Raw genomic sequence first — 14,570 nt, 5'->3', positions numbered from 1 at the left:
CTTGAAAGAGAGGAGGATGGCATTGGCATTCAACTAGCCTACAAGTAGAGTAAGTCAACATGTTTTGTTTTACTTGCAAACACACACTCACACACACACACACACAAACACACACACACACACACACACACACACACACACACACACACGCACACAAATCAGTACCATGGACAGCCACATGATATTTAGCGACATTGATTGGACCAAATCGTTTTTTGTATCTTTAAGTTTATTTACAGCGTCTTAAAACTAACCATATATAGCCTTGATGATTTGATGATGATTAAACGTTTAAATATTCAAATTGAAATGGTGCTGGAATAGCAGAGGCAGTTGTCTTCTCCAGTGGCATGCGAAAGTATTCACCCCCCTTGGCATTTTTCCTATTTTATTGCCTTACAACCGGGAATGAAAATATATTTTTTGTGGGATTATATCATTTGATTTACACAACATGCCTACCACTTTGAGGGTGTACAATATTTGTTACTGTTAAACAAACAAGAAATAAGACAAAAAACTGAAAACTTGAGTGTGCATTACTATTCTCCCCCCCGAAGTCAATACTTTGTAGAGCCACCTTTTGCAGCAATTATAGCTGCACGTCTCTTGGGGTAGGTCTCTATAAACTTGGTACATCTAGCCACTGGGATGTTTGCCCATTCTTCAAGGCAAAACTCCAGCTCCTTAAAGTTAGATGGGTTTCACTGGTGTACAGCAATCTTTAAGTAATACCAGAGATTCTCAATTGGATTGAGGTCTGGGATTTGACTAGGCCATTCCAAGACTTTAAATGTTTCCCCTTATTAAACCACTCAAGTGTTGCTTTAGCAGTATGCTTAGGGTCATTGTTCTAATGGAAGGTGAAACTTCATCCCTGTCTCAAATCTCTGGAAGACTGAAACACGTTTCTCTCAAGAATTTCCCCGTATAGAGCGCCATCCATCATTCTTTCAATTCTGACCAGTTTCCCAAACCCTGCCGATAAAAAACATACCTACAGCATGATGCTGCCATCACCATGCTCCACTGTGGGGATGGTATTCTCGGGGTGATGAGAGGTGTTGGGTTTTTGCCAGACATAGCATTTTCCTTGATGGCCAAAAAGCTCAATTTTAGTCTCATCTGACCAGAGTACATTCTTCCATATGTTTGGGAGTCTCCCACATGCCTTTTGACAAACACCAAATGTGTTTGCTTACTTTTTTCTTTAAGCAATGGCTTTTTTTCTGGCCACTCTTCCATAAAGCCCAGCTCTGTGGAGTGTACGGCTTAAAATGGTCCTATGGACAGATACTCCAATCTCCGCTGTGGAGCTCTGCAACTCCTTCAGGGTTATCTTTGGTCTCTTTGTTGCCTCTGATTAATGCCCTCATTGTCTGGTCCGTGAGTTTTGGTGGGCGGCCCGTTCTTGGCAGATTTGTTTTGGTGCCATATTCTTTAAATGTTTTAATAATGGATTTGATGGTGCTCTGTGGGATGTTCAAAGTTTCGGATACTTGTTTATAAAACAACCACGATCTGTACTTCTCCACAACTTTGTCCTTGACCTGTTTGCAGAGCTCCTTGGTCTTCATAGTGCCGCTTGCTTGGTGGTGCCCCTTACTTAGTGGTGTTGCAGACTCTGGGGCCTTTCATAACAGGTGTCTATATACTGAGATCATGTGACAGATCATGTGACACTTAGATTGCACACAAATGGACTTTCTTTAACTAATTATGTGACTTCTGAAGGTAATTGGTTGCACCAGATCATATGTATGGGGCTTCATACTGTAGCAAAGGGGGTGAATACATGTGTGAATACGCACACCACTTTTCTGTTTTACATTTTTTTTGAATTTTTTTGAAACAAGTAATTTCTTCCATTTCACTTCACCAATTTGGACTATTGTGTAGGTCCATTAGATGAAATCCAAATAAAAATCCAGTTAAATTACAGGTTGTAATGCAACAAAATAGGAAAAAACGCCAAGGGGATGAATACGTTTGCAAGGCAATGTTAATCAGTAGTGTTTTAGTAAACTGTCGAAAACATGAACTTGTTTGACAATGCTCCAGGTGATATAACTGTTTGTATGCAATATTTACTTTGTGGACAGCATCGGACAGATGTTGCTCGCCGGTTTTGTGATTATTAAACAAACCTATGTGTAGTTGAATTTATTCCTCCACTCTGTGACTGTTGTCTTTTTGTTGTCACAGCCCTAATGTATATCACGCTGGTGTATGAACAAATGTGTTATAGAACAAACAACACAATTATCACAATATAGTTTGTAATATTGCTTTTTTACTAGCTTGGCTTGGCTTCATCAGTGACTTTACCCACTACTGGTTGGGACCCACATACATGGTGAGAAGATTAATGTGTTAGTAAGACATGGTCTCTGGGATAATATTAAATTATAAGTTGACACAATTTGACATGATGGAAAATACACTACATGACCAAAAGTATGTGGACACCTGCTCGTCGAACATCTCGTTCCAAAATCATGGGCATTAATATGGAGTTGGTCCCCCTTTTGCTGCTATAACAGCCTCCACTCTTCTGTTGGAACATTGCTGCAGGGACTTGCTTCCATTCAGACACAAGAGCATTAGTGAGGTCGGAAACTGATGTTGGGGGATTGGGCCTTGCTCGCAGTCAGCATTCCAATTCATCCCAAAGATTTTCGATGGGTTTGACGTCAAGGCTCTGTGCAGGCCAGTCAAGTTCTTCCACACCAATCTCAACAAACCATTTCTGTATGGACCTCGCTTTGTGCACAGGGGCATTGTCATGCTAAAACAGCAAAGGGCCTTCCCCAAACTGTGGCCAAAATGTTGGAAGCACAGAATCGTCTAGAATGTCATTCATTGTATGTTATAGCATCAAGATTTCCCTTCACCGGAACTAAGTGGCCAAACAGCCCCAGACCATTGTTCCTCAACCACCAAACTTTACAGTTGGCACTATGCATTGGTACAGATCGCGTTCTCCTGGCATCTACCAAACCCAGATTCGTCTATCGGATTGCCAGATGGTGAAGCGTGATTTTCCACTGCTCCAGAGTCCAATGGCGGCAAACTTTACTCCACTCCAGCCAATGTTTGGCATTGGACATGGTGATTTTAGGCTTGTGTGCGGCTGCTCGGCCATGGAACCCCATTTCATGAAGCTCCTGATGAACAATTATTATGCTGACATTGTTTCCAGAGGCAGTTTGGAACTCGGCAGTGAAGACAACTGAGGACAGACGATTTTCAGCACTATGTTTTTCCCGTTCTGTGAGCTTGTGTGGCCTACCACTTCATGGACGAGCCATTGTTGCCCCTAGACATTTCCACTTCACAATAACAGCACTAACAGTTAACCGGGGCAGCTCTAACAGGGCAGAAATTTTACGAACTAACTTGTTGGAAAAGTGGCATCCTATGACGGTGCAAAGGTGAACGTCACTGAGCTCTTCAGTAAGGCTGTTCTACTGCCAATGGAAACTGCAATGCTGTGTGCTCAAATGTATACACCTGTCAGCAACGGGTGTGGCTGAAATAGCAGAATCAACTCATTTGAAGGCGTGTCCATATACTTTCGTATGTGCAGTGTATCTATTTTTGCTGTCTCTGCTGCCAGTTGATAATCAGAAACTCCATCACAACTCACCTACTGCAAATATTCTGTCATACTCCTATAATGTGATTCAGAGGACTCCAGCTGTGACTGTGAAGTTGTGGGGTCGTGTTTACATCATAGACGTGATGGGTGCATCCTACAGACACACACACACACACATGCAAACACAAAAACACACCACAGGAGGTTGCTGGCCCCTTAATTGGGAGAACGGGCTTGTGATAATGAGTGGAGCGGATTCAGTGGAATGGTATCAAATATATCAAACACATGGTTTCCATGTGCTTGATGCCATTCCATATACTCCATTCCGGACATTATTTTGAGCCGTTCTCCCCTCAGCAGCCTCCTGTGGCACACACAGACACACGTGCACACACACACACACACACACACACACACACACACACACACACACACACACACACACACACACACACACACACACACACACACACACACACACACACTCCATGACAGCCAGGTAAGCAGATGATTGGAGAACACATACAGAGGTATAGAAACACCAGGAGACAAACAATTGCATTCACACACAGCAACTACTGTATAAACTGAGTGTTTCAAGTGTGCACTATTTCCCTGGGATTTACTGAGATCACTGATAGATATGAAATAGCCAGTGTTTCACTGATGTTTCACCATCAGTCTCCCAAGGGTTGAGAGTGAGGAGGGAGAGGCGAGGACATGTATGCACGTTGGACTCCATGCCTCGAGAAGGGAGATGGCAAACCAAGCACAAACAAACAAAGCCTAATGTGAAAAGACAGCATCTGAAATTGTGCATAAGCCAGTAGGGGCTGCATAGCCTAGCCAGGCGTGTGTTCATTCTGCTACAGGCATGAGTCGCCCCTCACCAGCAACGCTACACACACACACACACACTCACACACAAGCTTCAAAAGTGATGAAAGTCTGATATCAACAATTGTATTACTGATTATTGTCATATGAAACTATCAACAACATTTGATGAAAGAATCTACCTCCTCTGCATACCAATTTGCAGCATTGTCACCCATGATAATCTAATCTGCCCCAATATCATATTGCTCTCATAACCCTGTATCATGCCATAAATTATGACAGACTTGATGGCCTAAAACACATACACCCACACGAACGCATATACAGAAACACACATACCTGCACCAAAAGAGCACTTACATCCAACACCACACTCGCTCATTAACATTTCCTCTCCTTCCATCTTCAAAAGCAGAGAGCTGCTGACTGCCATGCCAGTATATACTGTAATATCACGCTCATTACCAGGGACAACACATCAAAGCAGATGGGAGAGCATGATTAGCTGGCTCAGACTGGTGATGTGTCACAGCCATTCAGCCACACATCTACAGAAAAAAAACACCATGGTGATGGTGTCTAATTAAAGATATGATATGTCATGATAGGGTATAGATAATTTGCATTTGCTGCCATTTCTGGCCAAGCTTTCACAGCTAATGGATAATAGAGTACCTCAAAACACCGCCAACTACTGACTAGACATATCAACAAAGAGATGAGCCGTAGTATCATTAAATGATCCATTTTTAGATGTTGTAGTAGTGTACATCATATCATCTAGCATCAACCTATGTTTGTAAGTGATCAGTCATATTTAGCCATTCTCTCTGGTGGTGGAGAATCACTTTAAATTTAATTAGATAATATAAATGATTTTAATTGAGCTCAGAAATGAATCTAACATATGAGTGAGCTCCAAAAGACCTGGGACAGTGACACTTTTTAGGTGTTTTGACTCTGTACTCCCAACACTTTGGATTTGAAATGATACAACACAATACAAAATGACACAACATGATTTAAAGTGCAGACTGTCAGGATTCATTTGAGGGTATTTTCATCCATATCGGGTTTAGAAGTTACAGCACTCTTTGTACATTGTCCCCCATTTTAGGGGACCAAAAGAATTGAGACAAATTCACTTATGTGAATTAAAGTTGTAAAAAGTGAAGTATTTGGTCCCACATCATGCAGTGACTACATTAAGCTTGTGACTACAAATTTGTTGGATGCATTTGCTGTTTGTTTTGGTTGTGTTTAAGATTATTTTGTCCCCAATAGAAATAAATATTAAATAATGTATTGTGGCATTTTGGAGTTACTTTTATTTTAAATAATATAATATGTTTAGAAACACTTCTACAATAAGGTGGATTTACCATGATTATGGATAATTCTGAATGAATCGTGAATAATTATGTGTGAGAAAGTCATAGATGCATAAATAGCATAACAAAAATGCTAGCCTCCACTGTTATTGTAATGGTGAGAGGTTAGCATGTCTTGGGGGTATGATATGTGTGTGTCTAGTGCAGGAGTACAGAGCCAAAACAACAACAAAAATGTGTTACTGTCCCAAAAACTCAAATGTATTAAATAAGTAAATCAAATCAAGGATGAGAGAACAGTCAGATGAACTGATAATTGACACAGATGTGTTGGTGTAGCAGGAAGGTCACAATGCTGTGAATCAAGCGGTCGTGAGTTCAAATCCCAGATGACGACATGTTGAATAATAATTCATATTTAAATGAACGTGCACAATGTGTGTCAAATATGTAAGCAGAAAATATTGCATGTTAAAAGCACTGATTGTGTGTGCAACCAGTTGGACAGCTGTTTTTAGTTAAGATGCCCAAATAATTATTTATAGTTGAATGAACATATAGTTTGTTACAAGTTGAGGAAACACATCATTTTAAATTGACAGAATTTTTGCCAAAGTTCTCTCAAGTTTGGAGCTCAGTTTGGGCCAGCAAAACATTTTTGTTCAGGTAACACAAAAAAGACTGTGTAACCCGTTACTTAATAATAATTAGTTGAAACAACTAGATATCCATCCCAACTCATAGTACATTTCAATTCTCAATAAATACAAAATAATCCCTCCATTGATTGAGACGTGACTATATCTGTCGGTGTCTGTTCTACTCAGTGTTTACCAGATGCACAAGTCCCCCCGCTGATTCCCCTCCCCAGACCATTGTAAAGAGGACGTCAGGGGGTTCCACAGTAGATACAGCATCTGCCAAAGCCATCTGGATCTTCCCTGTCACTGTCATTGACGTGAATTAGTACAATCACCTGTTGTCCACTCCAGCAGCATTGCAACATGAACCATCCTGTCTTGTCTTATGGAGAAATAATTCAGTACAGCTGCACAGTGACCTCTATATTGCATCCTCTTGTATTATTCATTAGCATTCAACATTTAGAAGAAATAGTAGCTACACTTTGATACCCCCTCATATAACCACATGTGGTAGGAATTCAAACCCATGCTTACAGGTCATGGGATGTTATCAGATATCTTTCTAGGTTGTGGGCTGTAAATAGTGCATGTGTGCCTAAGGAGCCAGCGTAGCATCTGTGCAATGACCATACAAATGTGGATGGGGACCAACTGTGCATTAGTAATTGGAAAAGCAGTATTTAAAAAAAAATGGAAGCATCAAGCTTCACTGTATGGCATACAAATGATGACAATGACCCTTTGTAGATAGTCGCACAGTGTTTGTCCACACAGTTAATATAATACAACTTTATTGTCCATTGGTCAGAAGAGAAATGTGCCTTCTACCTTTCCCAAACCCCCAGATATACAGTTGAAGTCGGAAGTTTACATACGCTTAGGTTGGAGTCATTAAAACTCGTTTTCCAACCACTCCACAAATTTCTTGTTAACAAACTATAGTTTTGGCAAGTCGAATAGGACATCTACATAGTGCATGACACAAGTCATTTTTCCAACAATTGTTTACAGACAGATTATTTCACTTATAATTCACTGTATCACAATTCCAGTGGGTCAGAAGTTAACATACATTATGTTGACTGTGCCTTTAAATAGCTTGGAAAATTCCAGAATATGATGTCATGGCTTTAGAAGCTTCTGATAGGCTAATTGACATAATTTGAGTCAATTGGAGGTGTATCTGTGGATGCATTTCAAGGCCTACCTTCAAACTCAAAGTCTCTTTGCTTGACATCATGGGAAAATCAAACGAAATCAGCCAAGACCACAGAAAAAAAATTGCAGGCCACCACAAGTTTAGTTCATCCTTGGGAGCAATTTCCAAACGCCTGAAGGTACCACGTTCATCTGTACTAACAATAGTACGCAAGTATAAGAAGCCACTGCTCCAAAACAGCCATAAAAAAAGCAAGACTACAGTTTGCAACTGCACATGGGGACAAAGACTGTACAAAAATAGAACTGTTTGGCCATAATGACCATAGTTATGTTTGGAGGAAAAAGGGGAGAGGCTTGCAAGCCAAAGAACACCATCCCAACTGTGAAGCACAGGGGTGGCAGCATCATGTTGTGGGGGTGCTTTGCTGCAGGAGGGACTGGTGCACTTCACAAAACAGATGGCACCATGAGGTAGGAAAGTATGTGGATATATTTAAGCAACATCTCAAGACATCAGTCAGGAAGTTAAAGCTTGGACGCAAGTGTGTCTTCCAAATGGACAATGACCCCAAGCATACTTCCAAAGTTGTGGCAAAATGGCTTAAGGACAACAAAGTCAAGGTATTGGAGTGGCCATCACTAAGCCCTGACCTCAATTCTATAGAACATTTGTGGGCAGAACTGAAAAAGCGTGTGCGAGCAAGGAGGCCTACAAACCTGACTCAGTTACACCAGCTCTGTCAGGAGGAATTGGCCAAAATTCACCCAACTTATTGTTGGAACCTTGTGGAAGGCTACCCGAAACATTTGACCCAAGTGAAACAATGCTACCAAATACTAATTGAGTGTATGTAACCTTCTGACCCACAGGGAATGTGATGAAAGAAATAAAAGCTGAAATAAATCATTATCTTTACTATTATTCTGACATTTCACATTCTTAAAATAGTGGTGATCCTAACTGACCTAAGACAGGATTAAATGTCAGGAATTGTGAAAACTGAGTTGAAATGTATTTGGCTAAGGTGTATGTAAACTTCCTACTTCAACTGCATATGTATATATATATATATATATATATATATATATATATATACATATATATATAAAGTACTAGTCAAAAGTTTGGACACCTACTCATTCAAGGATTTTGCTTTATTTTTACTTTTTTCTATATTATATATACATCTATATATATAATAATATTGAAGACATCTAAACAACTAAATAACACATTTTGAATCATGTAGTAACCAAAAAAGTGTTAAACAAATCAAAACATATTTAATATTTTAGACGTCAAAGTAGGCACACTTTGCCTTGATGACAGCTTTGCACACTCTTGGCATACTGTCAACGAGCTTCACCTAGAATGCTTTTCCAACAGTCTTGAAGGAGTTCCCACATATGCACTTGTTGGTTTCTTTTCCTTCACTCTGCAGTCCAATTCATCCCAAACCATCTCAGTTGGTTTGAGGTCGGGTCATTGTGTAGGCCAGGTCATCTGATGCAGCACTCCATCACTCTCCTTCTTGGTCAAATAGCCCTTACACAGCCTGGAGGTGTGTTGGGTAATTGTCCTGTTGAAAAACAAATGATAGTAATAGAAATTGCAGCCCATTTATTTGGGCTGCAATTTCCAAGGCTGGTAACTCTAATGAACGTATCCTCTGCAGCAGAGGAAACTCTGGGTCTTCCTTTCCTGTGGCGGTCCTCATGAGAGCCAGTTTCATCATACCTCTTGATGGCAACTGCACTTGAAGAAACTTTTGTTCATACTTTTGCTCAAGGACACAATGGCAGGAGATAGTGCATGGGATCAGAGACCAGCAGCCTTATAGCTATCAGTTCAGTTTCATTCCCATTTTTGCGTTGCCCGGCATGGGGCTTGAATCAGCAACGTTCTGGCTGTGTCTTCTGCCTTTCTCAACACCCCCAGATATATGGAATTTACATCATATGGAGATAACACAAATATGAATATGTTGCACGTTCATCAAATTGTAGGTGTCAGTGACATGAGTCGACACTTTATGCATGATGTTCTATTTTTAAATAAATCTATTTTTGGTAGCTTTGAGGAGGCGATCAAGTGTGCAGCATGTGAGTGTAGGTGAGGGGTGATATATATAGAACAAAAGCATCCCCGGAGACAGACCATAGGAGAGACTGCGCTGCGTGTTTGCAAAGCTGTCCATCAGTGCACTGCGCGATTGCACAATGAGGTATCATTGCAATGGCAAGGAAGAAATACTTGGAAACTAACTGCAGCCAGACGTGCAGGGGTGTCTCTATTTGTTTATCACCCGTCCCCGGAGACATTGGTTCAGTCCGTATCACATAACATCCATAATACTTGGATGCCCTTCCTTGCGACTCCACATAGTGAGCCGGCTGTATCGTTACATGGAGACACGAAAAGGACAACGAATTATAATTGTGACACAGTGTCGAATGTTTGTATTTGGACCTCTTAGTTCCAGCACAATGCTATCTTTAATTTATTTCCGAAGCTGGACGGTGGATTCAATTGTCAAAAGTCCGTATTTTTGAGCGGGACGCACGCACCATGCACATAGCGGACATAGCTGTCTTTCTGTTTGTAGTAGTGATCATCGTTGTCTCGTTGCTGTCCAACGTGGTGGTGGTAATCTGCTTTCTGTACAACCCGGAGATTCGAAAGCAGGTTCCCGGGTTGTTTATCCTCAACCTTACCTTCTGCAACCTCTTTCTTACCGTTTCTACCATGCCTCTAACTCTGGTCGGACTTATCAACAAAGGAAACCCTGGAAGCAGCGGGTTCTGTCAAACTGTGGGTTTCCTGGACACTTTCCTCACCACGAACTCAATGCTCAGTATGGGGGCTTTGAGCATCGATAGATGGGTGGCGGTGGTTTTTCCGCTAAGCTACCACTCCAGAATACGACACCGGGACGCAGTGATAGCTCTGGCATACACGTGGTTCCACTCGCTCTCCTTCTCCACGGTGGCCACCTGCCTCTCCTGGGTTGGGTACCATCACCTTTACGCATCCTGTACGCTCTGCAATGCGAGAGCAAGTGACACTAAGACGCAGTTCATCATCTACACTGTGGTTTTACACTCGCTCACTTTTCTCATGACCTTGATTGTGTTGTGTGTAACGTACCTGAAAGTGCTGAAAGTTGCGCGTTTTCACTGTAAACGCATCGACGTGATCACTATGCAGACCGTATTGCTGCTTGTGGATATTCACCCGAGGTAAGCTGTTTAGCCTACTGTTGAGGTGTCATTGTCTGATTAATTTACTTGTTTCATTTACTTTTTTTAAGGTTAGCCCATGTTTACAATTGTTTTGGTATTGCCCATGTGTAGCTTGTTTTCGGTCACAGATTCAGGAATGGTTGAAGAATTGCAACATTTACATAGAGACAACTCTGCAAATAGCACTGCAGGGTGATTTGAAAAATCATAGTAAATCAAAAATCGATCAAACAAAAAAAGATAATGTAAAATTGTATTGTTGTCCATTAGTTTACTTCAATTAATGGTGCGGTGGTAAGGTGAAAATATACAGTATATTTACAAAAAAATATATATGAGGGATTAGAAATTATGAACACAATTACATTGATAGAAGCCATGGTCTATCTGTATTATTAAAGCTAATCTATCCCCTAAAAAATTAGCCCACAAATTGTGATTGCACAATGCGACTTCAGTGGCATTATGATTGATTTCAGCACCACAGATTTGGTCCAATGTTCCGGTCTCAGATCTCAGGCCTCTTTATCAAAACTAAAATGACACAAATATATTCCAACCCCAAAACTATTCACATACGGATCAAAACCATTGTAACATGTGATTTATATTCATGAGTTGAATAGCCCAGACAGGCATTATTGGCAGTTAGTTTACCAATTGTCATTAAATTTGCCTTGCATTTAGATATTTTGTTATAGGCAATACTATGGTCATGCCAACATTACAGTAACCTACATACAGAAAAGCAAAAATCATTCCGCATTTTAACAATAGTTTTAATAAAATGTAATACATCAAAACCATTCTTTGAGATTAGATATTAGATCAGTTTAGGCCTACTCTGCCCAGTTTACCTCAAACGTTCAAAGAGTTGTTCAGTGAGAGGGATGAGAAAGATGTGAGTAGAGATATGATTGAATCACCCTGAAGCATTTTCTCTCTACATCATAGATGTTAGGATAATAGCGTGTGTAATTATTTCTGGATATAGTTAAGATCCATGTCATGAATAGTTTACTGTATTTGATGTTCCCTTTTCAATCACCTCCATATTACATAGCTAAAATAAATAAATTAGCCTCAAATCAGTCAATTAATGTGCACTCACTGTCAACATTACTTTCTTTTATGTTATCTTTCCTTCATCTTTCTAAGATATGCTGAGGTCAACACCATGTTATTACCAGTCTATTAAAGAATAATTATGGACCTGGAATTGGACTTGATTTACATAATGGATGTGTTACTGTTTATATATCTTGAACAATCCATTGGCATTGACCTGGGGATGAGCTCTGATACTGTCCATAGAAGCATGCTGTTTTCTCCATCAACGTTCATCCCACTCGAGAGGCCATGTTTAAACTTATGCTCCTATACGTCCCTTGGGGTGATAATGGTCCCCTCTGTCCTTTGGCAGTGTGCGCCAGCGATGCCTGGATGAGCAGAGACAGCGGAGGCAGAGGGCCACCAAGAAGATCAGCACATTCATTGGAACGTTTGTGGTGTGCTTTGCCCCCTACGTCATTACGAGGTGAGCAGAGGTTCAGATCTATCCTCAACACCACTGTGCATGTGTGGTAATGTTACATTGTGAGATTGGCTGCTGCAATAACGTCAATTCCCCATCTGAGACCAATGAAAGTTGTCTACTGCCTGAACAAATGACTTGTGCTTTAGCCCAGTGGGTAAAATTGTCAAATTTGCAATGAGGACAACTGCTTTGTGCTAATGAATTTCAATTCAGACTGGAGTCGGCCATAGTCAATTTCTACAACCTCATCTTATTATGTTAAATTGATCCGGTGTCTAAATCACTAATCAATCAGCTTGAGGGTGATTTTGTTGCGGCCATAGAAGGAGAGGTTCATAGATGCATGTTTATCTTTTTCATGAGGTATAGGATGAAACCCAGGGAAGGGAGAAAGAATATAAGAGAAAGAGAATCCATGAGAGAATTACCATGAATTGACGTGTGATTATGAGTAAGTCGGAGACCATGAGGATTCTTCTCATTAAACCTGCATTCAACCAGCTCCAACTCTTCAGAAGCGGATACAAAATAACCGTGAAGAAGAAGATCACATCAGTGGGTATATGAGTTTGATAGCTGCTGTGAATCACACGACCAGTGATCTCACCTAAACATTCTGAGTATAAGCCTTGACTTTGTGTACCGCCACTATACAGCGTGGTGAGCACAATGAGCCAAACAAGAGCAACTCCACATCTCCCAACATTCACTATCGAATCAGAGCCATGACATTTTCAAGCGAAATGTCAACATTTTTGAAAGCTTATCAATAAAGTTTTTTTACATCTGTGTTGTTTTTTCACTGTACGCTGGCCTATGAAACATGACTTGTCTCATAGACCAGCACTGTAAGCTAAACACTGTTAATAATATAACTTATTCTGTGTGTCTGTCATGGCAGAATTGTGGAGCTCTCCACCCCAGGACACATAAGCCCTCATTGGGGTGTGCTGTCCAAGTGTTTGGCCTACAGCAAGGCAGCCTGCGACCCTTTTGTCTACTCACTGCTCCGGAACCAGTACAGGAAGACATGCAGTGACCTGGCCAACAAGATCCTGAAGAGGAGCTCCTTTAACTCCTCCGTCCGCAGGGTGGAGAATGGCAGGGCTACCGATACCAACAACACCAAACCCACCCAGTGAAGGGCCTTGCTATTGCCTGACTATGGCAAGATGGAAACATTGAGGTACCTACATACTGTACCTAAGTACTGAGTCATGGTTGGAGAGTGGAGAGGGTTGAACAGACCTTAGAAGAGATTGCTGCTACATATCGATTTCGTACTTTTGCAATGTTGAGTGTGGTTAAGTGTTGCTCTGTTGTCTCATGGTGTGACATGAGTGAGAAAATGTAACAAGTCATTAAATGGGAAGATATGACAGAGAGTCATGTGGGTCATGAATTACTGTTGCTAAGCCAGTGAGCCACTTGTAGTTCATTTAAGTATGTTAATTAGTGTAAAATGTTTTCATTCCAACTGAGTGGTTTTGACAGAGTGATGTCAAGTTGTACCACATATGACTTTAGATAAGACAAGTTAGATTTTGACGTATGTTGTTAGTCTAGTAACACCACCAGGATTCACTATTCCTAATGGTTTTTATTGTAACATTTCATTACAACCCGCCCTCATATGTTATAACATTGTTTAGTTGATTGCAGTGCCTGACTCAAATGTTCTATTGCTTGAGTTCCTGCACCTCTTATAGAATATACAGAATATTAGCTCAAAAGTAGTGTGGAGTGCCTGCACCATATAAACAGTACCGGAACCCCAAATGAGTACCAGCACCTATTTATGTCCAAGTCAAGAACTGGTTGATTAGTCATAACTTGTTTAGAAGATATTGCCACCTGTTTGAAGTCTGAGCCCAATTAGTTGGTGTGCACAGTAGCATGCCCTAATTATGACTCAGCTAGCTAAGATGATGTAGCTGCAGGCCAAAAGCCTAGGGGAGAGTGCCCTTACAAAAAAAAAAACACGTGAAAGAAAAAATCACATAAAAATAACATGAAAAACACATGGTTTTTGGACATCTGTGAAGATGCGCATGCTAATTTTTCACATAAAAAATATTCCCAAATATGCATTTTATTTACCACTTCCAGCTACATCTGGTCTCCCACCCAGGGAACGATCCTGCTTAGTTTTATAGGCAAAGCAGTAGTGGGATGCAGGGTTCTACAGTGAAAAAGTATTTGCCCCCTTT

The 14,570-nt window shown here is 40.7% G+C and overlaps 1 protein-coding gene across 1 annotated transcript; it reads left to right on the top strand.

Annotated features, from left to right (window-relative positions):
* Positions 1–10,149: 10,149 nt before the first annotated feature.
* On the top strand, positions 10,150–13,907 carry LOC139381778 (G-protein coupled receptor 26-like). Its single transcript, XM_071125529.1, has 3 exons — positions 10,150–10,820; positions 12,247–12,360; positions 13,262–13,907. The coding sequence occupies exons 1-3, from the start codon at positions 10,150–10,152 to the stop codon at positions 13,500–13,502; spliced, it is 1,026 nt and encodes a 341-aa protein (XP_070981630.1). The 3' UTR covers positions 13,503–13,907.
* The last annotated feature ends 663 nt before the right edge of the window (positions 13,908–14,570 follow it).

The sequence above is a fragment of the Oncorhynchus clarkii genome, chromosome 23, assembly GCF_045791955.1.
Source record: "Oncorhynchus clarkii lewisi isolate Uvic-CL-2024 chromosome 23, UVic_Ocla_1.0, whole genome shotgun sequence".
Classification (NCBI taxonomy): Eukaryota; Metazoa; Chordata; class Actinopteri; order Salmoniformes; family Salmonidae; genus Oncorhynchus; species Oncorhynchus clarkii.
The sequence above is the reverse complement of the archived record's forward strand: the minus strand, read 5'-3'. Positions and strand labels throughout refer to the sequence as shown.

Coding starts and splice junctions, on each gene's coding strand:
- LOC139381778 (XM_071125529.1), top strand. CDS start 10,150: ATGCACATAGCGGACATAGCTGTCTTTCTGTTTGTAGTAGTGATCATC. Junction 10,821..12,246: donor CTTGTGGATATTCACCCGAG/GTAAGCTGTTTA, acceptor GTCCTTTGGCAG/TGTGCGCCAGCGATGCCTGG. Junction 12,361..13,261: donor GCCCCCTACGTCATTACGAG/GTGAGCAGAGGT, acceptor CTGTCATGGCAG/AATTGTGGAGCTCTCCACCC.